Genomic DNA, 10,090 nt, shown 5'->3' with positions numbered 1-10,090 from the left:
CGACAGCAGTTGATAAAAATAAGGAAGTAAACGCTGTCGAGTCGGAGCTGTACTAGACTTGTGCTGTAAAGTGAAAGCAAACCAGTCGACAGCTTCGAATTTAAGATACAACGGCTGTGCTAAGGAAGTTAGCCGTTAAGCTAATAACTCCAATGAGTGTGTTGTGTTTAAGCTAGTGCTACCGGAAAAAAAACAGAGAAGAAGACACAGACAAGTAAGTACACAATGGTACACCCCGCAGCATTATGGGAGAAAAGGGGCTGAGTGTGTGGAGGAACACAGTGTGAATGTGTGAGTCAGAAGTAGAAATAGCAGATAGAGGGGGAGAGAGAGAGAAAGGGGGTGTGTGTATATATGTGTGTGTAGTGGTGGGGGGGTGTTCTCTGCATTAGTACAGCAGTTTTTCTACCAGTTGTTTGTGTCAGCAGTGGGAAAGAGTACACAAACACAGCTCAGGAGAGAGGAAAGCTCCAAGGGGAAACAGAGAGCGAAGAGAAGGGGGAAAAAAAAGAGAGAGAGATTTCTTTATGTTTGTGTGTATGTGATCTGTGTACAGGGGAGCACAGTCCCTCTTCATTCTTCATGTTCACTCCTACAGTGTGAAATGAAAGGAGGGCGAGGGGGCATGAAGGGAAGGATGAGCCAAACACGAAAAGGTCAGGGCCTAGTGAAATATGGAGGGAGGTGAGTGGAGGAGGAGGAAACAGAGGGTGTTTGGTCATGCCGAGGTGTACAAACTCAGCACTTTGTGTCAGGAATTAGTAAACAAAATGAGCATGTTTGCACACACAGACAGTTCATTGACTGCAGATGGGTCTTGCTATTTATTGTCCTTGCAAAAATCCTCCATTTTCTATCGAGTTTGTATAACGGCTAAAAATTTGCTTAGAGGTCTTATTTTTGTCTGTGTGCATAAGAAATCAATATAAGTGAATCCCCAAAGGAACTTTGTGTTGGTAAATGCAAGTTATGCAAATGTACAGGATTTCAGTTCTGTTGCAACTTGTTGATGGTCATATGAATTATGTTTTCAGCTCAAAAATGTCCAATTTCATCACAATTAATGCTATATTTTCATGTCACAAATGGCCAAGTTATATTTGAACTGAATTTACTTGAAAAACAAATATTCTATTCTTTTAGATTCCCCAATTTTTCTTACAAGATTATAAACTACATATCACATGTTTTATTTTTACAGGTTCAATATGGAGTATGGTGCTGATCCATCCTGCTTATGTTACGCCAATACATACATTAAGAATGTCACACGTCACTTTTTAAATCAACAGTTTTCTAATAATAAGCATTTTTATAAAGAAATAACAATTCTATATTGTTAGTTACTCTTTAGTATGATGATAAACTATACAATAAATGATTCTGATCCTAGTTTTTGCACAGGGATCATTAGTGTAAACGGTGACATGGCTGCCGAGCATCAGTATGATGGGATCCAGAACAACCATGTCACATCCGTCCACTGCCACATTTTGTGTTTTTGTGTCAGCTGTTATTGTTTTAGATCCACAATACTAACATTTATGAAGAAGAGGAGAATTAGCAATAGTAAGTCTATAAGTTTATTCCTAATAAAGTACTGGTACTGACCAGATCATCATGGGTAATGTCACATCCATCCACCAGCAAAAGTTTTCACATACACATGCTATTCAAAATCCAGTATTTATGAAAATAGAGCTTCCACTGTCAAATAATATCAGTAGTCTGTGTACAAATGTATTAGCATTATTTCAACACAGTTCTATGCATTTCTTACAACTTTTTTTTTGACAAAAATGGCCACTCATTCGACCCACTATGTAAATTTTAGCCGGTAAACAAAATGAGCATGTTTGCACACACAGACAGTTCATTGACTGCAGGTAGGTCTTCCTGTTTATTGTCCTTGCAAAAATCCTCCTTTTCTATCGAGTTTGTATAATAATGTTACTCCGATTGTTGTTTCCTGTTGACTCTGGCTCTATCCATACATCATCTGTTGCAGGAACATTATATCAGAGAGGGATTAGTCCTCAGTATCTTGGACTTTCCACTCTCAAAATATGAGAGCCATGCACAGAAGGTCAAAGCTATTTATAACCTGTCCTCTTGTTTGTGCTCCCCTAATAAAACATACTCCCCTGATCCCCAGAATCATTATCGGACACCATGGACAACCAAGGGGAACTCCAGAAGGGATGCATGGGGCTCACACAGGAGGAGCTGCCACAGATGGATGGATCATGTGACGCATGCGAGCCAGACGAAGCCCAACCAGCCACACAAGTGTGTCGCACCTGCAGCTTTGCCTTCTGCCCTCTACATGCCGACAAACATGCCAGTAGCACACATCACCTGCTAATGCCTTACAATCAGGAGGTGTCGCAAACTAATGGACTTGGCATGAACGGAGAGTCCAGAGGTGGGGTCCAGGATGAGGTCGATGGGGAGAAGACTGTGGGAATAGGAGGGAACAAGGGTTTGGCAGTTGCTGGAGCGGTGAATGGTGATGCTGAGGAAACAGAAGGTGCCCAGAATGATCTGCTGCCAGAGGCTGAGCAGGGTGCAGAAGCAGGGCACGAGGCCATGGCTGCCGCAGAGCCCGGGTAAGAGGGACACTGTGACAGTAGAGAGACTCCGCTGCAAGGAGCATGGACAGGAAGGCTCCCTGTACTGTAAACCAGATGAGAAGATAATCTGCGTGGTGTGTGCTGTTCAGGGTGAGCATCGTGAGCATGAGATCATCACTCTACATGAGGCCTATGTCTGGCAGAAGGTAAATCTGATGCACAGAGCATGATAGCTTTATATCAGGGGTATCAAACTCATTTTAGTTCAGGGGTCACATCCTCCCAATATGATCTGAAGTGGGCCGGACCAGTAAAATAATAACTTATAAGCAGGGTTCCCGCAGGGTCTTAAAAGTCTTGAATTTACAAATCTGCATTTAATACCTTAAAAAGTCTTTAAAAGGTAAATTTGTTATGGTCTTAAGTTAAATTGCCACAACTTGTTCACTGTTTATTTTATGTTTAAATGTGCCTGGGAAATGTCCAAGCTGCAAAGAAAGTAATGTCAGTCTACTCAGTTCCAACCTGACCGTTTATATTGAAATTAGGAACTAATTATTGCAAACTTTGCAGCCCCAGGTGAGAAATGAAGGAGAAAAGAAGGAGTAAATGAACACATTTTTCCTAAATTCTCAAGAGTCACAGATTTGGCCGGTATGGCCAATAGGCCATGGAATGGGCATTAAATTTTGTTCAAAGTAGTCTTAAAAAGGTCTTAAAAAGTCTTAAATTTAAGTTGTAGAAACCATGCATAAATAATGTCAATTCCAAACATGTTTCTGTGTTTCAGAGTGAAAAAACTAAAATTACACTATGAAAATGTTTGCATCTGAAAACTATCCTTTAAAAAACTGTGAATAATATGAACAAACATGAAAAAAAAATACATTTATTAAGAAAAATATGTGCAATTTTCACAATATTATGCCTCAGTTTATCATTTACACATGTATATTTCAGTTTACAGATCACAGTAGATCTACAAAGGCACAAAACATTTAGGAACAGACAGAATACTGTTAAAATTGCACTTACTTCTCTAAAGACATTTCAGGTTGTTCACATTTGTTAAGGTTTTTCACTGTTTTGTGAAAGGATACCTAGTTTATAAATGCAAACATTGACATAATGTAATTTGAGAACAAAAATTATATCTTTCTTCATACATTAAGTGTAATTTTTGCATTTCACAAATTCATCTCAGGGGCCAAAATGGACCTTTTGGTGGGCTGGTTTTGGCCTGCAGGCTGTATGTTTGACAACCATACTTTAGATGATCAGCATGTGATGTCCTCTACTGTATACTCTGCAGTGTCTACAACTCAGCAAAGCATAACATAACATATTCAGCGCATCACCTATCTGGTTTGCATTACTAATTCACTATTAAGCAGTATGCCAATAGCTGTAGGCCCTGTAGTCTTTAAGTCAACTCACCAGGGCTCTCTAAAAGCTCTGTGTATTATTTCAAATATAACAATGTCTCATGATCATCCACATGGCATCATTAATGTTTTTTCATGCATTAATGTTCATTAATATATGCAGTTTAATGAATAAATTCCATGAAAACTGTAAAATGGAAATTCAACATGATAACTGTACTCTTTTGCCACTTGGATTGGTGCTAATTATGGTTATCCCTTCTCCATTACCAAGATAGTATTTTGCTTCAGGCAATCTTAACAGGTCCAGTGAGGCACAAGTTATTCATTGCGGCACCACATTTGGTCAAGGAAGTTGAGATAATGTTTGCGTAGATTTGTAGAATAGCACAATTATCAATGTAGTTCTCAGTTCTGCCGAGCATAGTGTTTGTGATAATTATAGTCCCATTTAGACTGAGATGTTATCAACGCACTCGACAAATTCGGTCTGTGTTATTACACAGAAGACCAATTAACAGGGTTGTGATAAGATCCAAAAATGGGTCTTATGGATTGATATTTTGTATAGTCAGGGGTTTTGTTTTTGAACACGAAGGTAAACTGAAGCAGAAAATATTAGCAGCTGGAGCTTAATTTAAAAAAATAAGCCAGCACATTAAGCTGCAGTAGTAATGGCCAGAGTGTTATCATCTGCCCTGTGGCACAAAATCTGAAAAACAAAAGTAGAGCAGTGGCGCATTTAACTGGCTGGCTCACACATCATGGTCACATATGTATTGACAAAACACAAAGGGAGTCTCACACATACACATGCACACATAGCCCAAGGCCCCATTATTTACTCAAAACCTAGTTTAGCTGCTATTGGGCTTCTCTTCAAGGGTAATCATGTGAAAGATTCCCCTCTGCCGTGCATGTAAAACATCAGTCATGTGCATTAACTAATAAGTAGGGCTTAGGTTAATTTGATGCTTCTCAAAATGAAGTGAGTGTGTTGAGTTGCACAAAAAGAGCCTTTTTGCATGTGTTGTGTTTTAAGTGGTTGTGTCCATTTTATTCTCTGTTTATTTGTTGCTCCACCTGTAGAGTAGGCGGGGGTACGACCTGCTGGGCTGTACACAACAGATGGGTGAGAAGATCAAGTCCAAGTGGACCAACCCTGAGGTGAGTTGAAATTTTTGCATACATTGCACGAGTCGAAACAAGTCAAAAGGGTAATTTTTGTTTTGTTTTGTTTTTAATATTGGCCTCAGCTGTTCCCACTGCATAATGAGTTCCATGAACTCTTATAAAACAAAACTAAAATCCCATGGCAGTAATTAAAGATGGTTTTAAATTCCTTGTGCCATTTGCGCAACATCACACATGCTTTTTATTTAGTGTTCGGGCCTCATGGATTGATTGAATTTTCAGAGTGCAGGCGAACAGATGTCAACACTCACTTTTAACAAGTTTGACAAAGCTGCACATGCTTAAGGACATACAGTCTTGGAAAAAAATTATTAGACCACCCTTGTTTTTTTCAATTTTTTGTTCATTTTAATGCCTTGTACAACTAAAGGTACATTTGTTTGGGCAAATATAATGATAACAACAAAAATAGCTTATAAGAGTTTAATGTAAGAGCTAATATCTAGTCATTTTCCATGTTTTCTTGATAATAACGTAAATCACTTCAGTTCTTACATCAATATCTATGGCATTGTACTGCCAAAAACAGTGCTTTTAGGCATTCCATGTTTTCTTTTCTGTCTGTTTTAGTCACATGATACACACAGGAGTTAGTACTTGATTGCATAACCATTGTTTTGGATGACTTTTGATGGTCCAATAATTTCTTCCGCGACTGTATGGCATTGTTTATAATGGCCAGCAAAGACCATTTACCATAAATACACAAAGTTGTCATTTTTACTTTTTATTATTACTACACTGCAGTTTAACAGGACCACATAGGAGTAAAAATTAATGTGAAATGTCTTAACTGCTACAGTTGCTGTGCCTATTATAATGATCGATATGCATACAGTATTAGTTGCTTAAAGGTTTGTTATTTTGGTCAGCTCTTTTCTACATAAATGAGTCACAGAGTTTTAGCCTTATAAATCACTACTATAGTCCCTATTGTCTAGTTTTGTATTTTATCTACCTGTACTGTATAATTTTATCTTTTAGATGCTTTGGTCCATACCTTTGCTCACTACAAATCAAAGGGGAATTACAATTATACCCTCTGAATAGTTTTATGTTTCCTGTAATATTAATATGAAGCAAACAAACAAAATAACTTAGTTGAATTGGTTTCCATCCATAGAGAGACATCTCTCATTTGTAATTCAGCAGGTACAGTGGTAAGTACTGCAGCAGTATAGACACTGCAGCAGAGGAGACACAGCAGTGGAGAATGAGATAAAGGCGGATTAGAGAGAGATTAATGTCATAAAGGCATTGGGTAGTAAACATGAAAGCCAATTATTTCAATCAATATATTTATCATTCGGCCCCAATTACAGATCACAGCTCATACGGTCCATCAGGTTTCTGTATAACTCAGCTTGAAGCTTAGGAGAGATGGCATCATTGTGTGACCACCGGACTCATGACATTTAACAGGCTTCAGTTGATGTCACATTTTTTGACTCAGCACTTCTGGGCTAAGTCAGAAAATGTGTGCAGAATCTCAGTTATCTGGTTTACCGTGGTCAAAGTTGAGAAGGAATCCTTGTATCCATTCAAGGACTTGGATGGTAGATGAGGTGTGATAATTTTTTTCTGAGATGTGACAGCGTGGAGTTCTAGAGGGCAAAAAACTGTTAACGCCTGGTGGTCAGCACCAGACACTGAGCACCGCAGTCAGTTTAATATCTGTTTCAACCTACAAATACTTTTATTACCTGTCAAAAGGATTAAATTAAAGGCCCAGGGTAAACTTTGGGGGACCAACAAGTCATATACAATACTCCACTGCAGTATTTCAATCATTAAAACAACAAAGGTCCTGCCTGAACTCCACTTTGTAGGTATTTATATCCAGTAGATTGTATCTGTGGTGAGTTCTTTCTCTTACTCTGCTGCTTGGATAAGTGTAAAAAGTTAAATATGGGTTAGAAAAGCTGCTTTAGTTTGTGAGGTGAATGGCAAGAACCTCTTTACTGTCAAAAGTGGATTCTGATTTCCTATCATTAGCTTGCTATCTACAGGGCTCCCGCGGGGTCTTAAAAAGTCTTAGAGCATTTTCACACTGGGTATTCGGTAGAGCTGCACAATATATCTTTTGAGCATCATCATCGCGATGTACGTGTGCGCAATAGTCACATCACAGATTCTGCAATGTAGGAGGCAAATGAACACAGTGCGTTCTCATCTAATTTCAATCTGGGTACTTGAGACACACTACGCGCAGCGATCCACCAATCACAATCGTTCTTAATCAGTTTGCCGAAGCAGACCACGCCCCTGCACATGGAGTGAGTCGCTGGTAATAACATTGAAAAATGAGCAACAAACAAGAGAAAATCACTGAAAACGAAGACTTGGTGCCAAAAAGAAAAGCAATGTCAGTTATTTGGGATTATTTCGGCTACAAGAAGGATGATATTGAAACACATGCTCTGTGTTGATAGTGCCTTGCACCTGTCGCCATAACGAGAGGAAACAACTAATTTGTTTGACCATTTATGTTGGTGCCACACAGCTATTATATCCTCCTGAATATTTTTTCATATCATAATATATATGTCGCAGGGTTAAAAAAAATTACAATGTTAGTTTTTTCCAATATCGTGCAGCCCTAGTATCCGGATCTGTGCCGTACCTGGATATGCTCACACCTTTCCTGCAGATGTTGCATTCACAAGCATGTACTGTGACCCATGCCCAAGAACAAGTGGATGTTACAGGGCCGAAACAGTAGGTGGTGGTGTGGAAGGAATTCTGCAGCTATCCAACAAACGTGGAAGTGACAAACCTTTATGTCATCAACCGAGTGACTGTACTGCTCACAGGCAATACTTCTCTATCTGTTAGCCTGTTCTATATCAGTGATATATCGGTCTTGCTGATATATCACTGAGTGGTTTGGTCAATAAGGCGAGCCCGTACCGCACAGATCCAAGGCTTTTGTCAAAGGATGATTTGAATCTCCGGATGATGTGAGTCACGCATGCGTAGACATGGTCTGGAGACTCAAATCGTACCTTGACAGCTTTTTCAGGAGACAACAGGAGCGCCGTCTATGGTCTCGTGGTGATTAGGTGATTTCCTTTGTCGGAGTGGTGATTCCAGTCTTGGGTACGGATCCTTTTCACACGGCAGCGTTCCATACTGGAGTCCACGCAGTCTGTACCCAGGACTACCTTCTCAGCTGGACTTGGGCACGGCACTCGCGCACAGAATGTTTGCATGCACATTGATAAATTAAGTGGACTTTGGGGTCCAACATACTCGAATACAGACTCAGATACCCATTGTGAAAACGCCCTCAAAAGTCATGAAAATACAAATCTGCATTTAATACCTTAAAAAAGTCTTTAGAGGGTTTTAAATTTGATATGGTAGGTCTTATGTTATGTTGCCACAAACTTGTTTGCTGTATTGTGTTTAAATGTGTCCAAGCTGCAAAGGAAGTAATGTTACTTGACTCAGTTCCACCCATTCCAAACTAAGAATTTGTACTGAAATTAGGAACCAATTATCACTAACTTTGCAGCTCCCAGTGAGAAATGACTCGGAACGGTGGGAATCAAGGCGCTGGAGAGAATCAATACATTTTCCTTAATTCAAGGACTCACATTTCCCATTATGGCTGTGCAATGGGCATTAAATTCTGTTCTAAGTAGTCTTAAAAAGGTTGTAAAAAGTCTTAAATTGAACTTGTAGAAACCTGTAGGAACCTTGTATCTAACAATCTAATACTAAATATAATCTAAACATGTTTTCCAAATTCAGGTAAGAGAAAAACCCAATAGACATTTCTCCATTTTAAAGGAACTTCTTCTGACAGTCTGAGCTGCTGTGGAGGAGGGACTAGTACCATTTGTATACACTTATATGGCAGCACTATGACAAGTATATATATATTTGTCTGCATATCCAGGCTTTCTCTCTAAGATGGAACTCTGTAGAAACATAACACAGTTTTGTCTCCTTGTCAGTCTGATTGAAACGCATCTGGAATTTTAGCCCAATAAACCTGGTAAAATAACTGTCAGCAGTGGAACAAATCCTTGTTTTGCCCTTGAGATGGGTTTTACTCTTGAGGAATAATGTCGTATGAAAACTGTAAATAGTTTATAATAATTGTGTTGTGCTCTGTTTGGCCTCCTCCATTTGGATAAATGGGGTGGACAACATTTTAATATCACCAGTTTAATAAAACACAGAGTTACAATTATTGACCATGGAAATGAATGAACACTGTATAAGCTCTGAATGATAAATTGTAATTTCCTTGCCAACCAAATATGTGTTGATTTTTTTTTCTAGTCACATTACTATCACAATATAGATCAATTATTATTATAACTGCATTATAACTGCATATTGCATATTTCCTCATATTGTGGAGACCTTGTCTTTTGGATGGCATTTATTAGAGGTGAACAAACAATCAGGACAGAAACACATAATTGCTGATGATCTGGTTGAAGCTGCTGAGTCCTATTCATTTCCTTTGAGAAGCAGCTAATCCTTTGCAAAGAGCAGTAAGGCGTGGGTGCTATAGAGATGTAGTGTGTAGAAACAGACTGATTTCTTGGTTTGGCCTATTGATTGGTGCCATTCAGGCTTTTTAAACCATCAACATCTATAGAGGTTGGTACCAAGAGCAAGTGATAGCTAGTATCAGACTTCGAATATTGACTTGAAGGAAAATAATAGATAATAGCAAAAAAAAAAAAAAAGGCAAAAAAAAAGTTCCTATTTAGATTTTTTAAGGTCTATATTTACTAATTTCAGACATGCATTATTAATTTTTTTAGTCAGAATTACTTGAAGGAGAGTGGGGTTTGATACTGGCCAATTAATTGACACTCAGCCTCTTCCTATTTCAAACATTTAAAGATCCACAATTAGTCAACGTTTAAAGGATGGATCGACTAAATAAACATTTGAAAGTGATTTAATGGTAAC

At 38.7% G+C, this 10,090-nt stretch overlaps 1 protein-coding gene across 1 annotated transcript in view; it reads left to right on the top strand.

Moving 5' to 3' along the window:
* Positions 1-494: 494 nt before the first annotated feature.
* Positions 495-10,090, top strand: part of trim44 (tripartite motif containing 44) — an 88,688-nt gene continuing 79,092 nt past the window's right edge. Inside the window, 4 exon segments of the mRNA XM_030136561.1 lie at positions 495-684; positions 2,156-2,604; positions 2,606-2,779; positions 5,048-5,125. Of these exon segments, the coding sequence (XP_029992421.1) occupies positions 675-684; positions 2,156-2,604; positions 2,606-2,779; positions 5,048-5,125 (711 nt within the window). The 5' untranslated portion in view covers positions 495-674.

This window comes from Sphaeramia orbicularis, chromosome 6 (genome assembly GCF_902148855.1).
Source record: "Sphaeramia orbicularis chromosome 6, fSphaOr1.1, whole genome shotgun sequence".
Taxonomy (NCBI): domain Eukaryota; kingdom Metazoa; phylum Chordata; class Actinopteri; order Kurtiformes; family Apogonidae; genus Sphaeramia; species Sphaeramia orbicularis.
The sequence above is the reverse complement of the archived record's forward strand: the minus strand, read 5'-3'. Positions and strand labels throughout refer to the sequence as shown.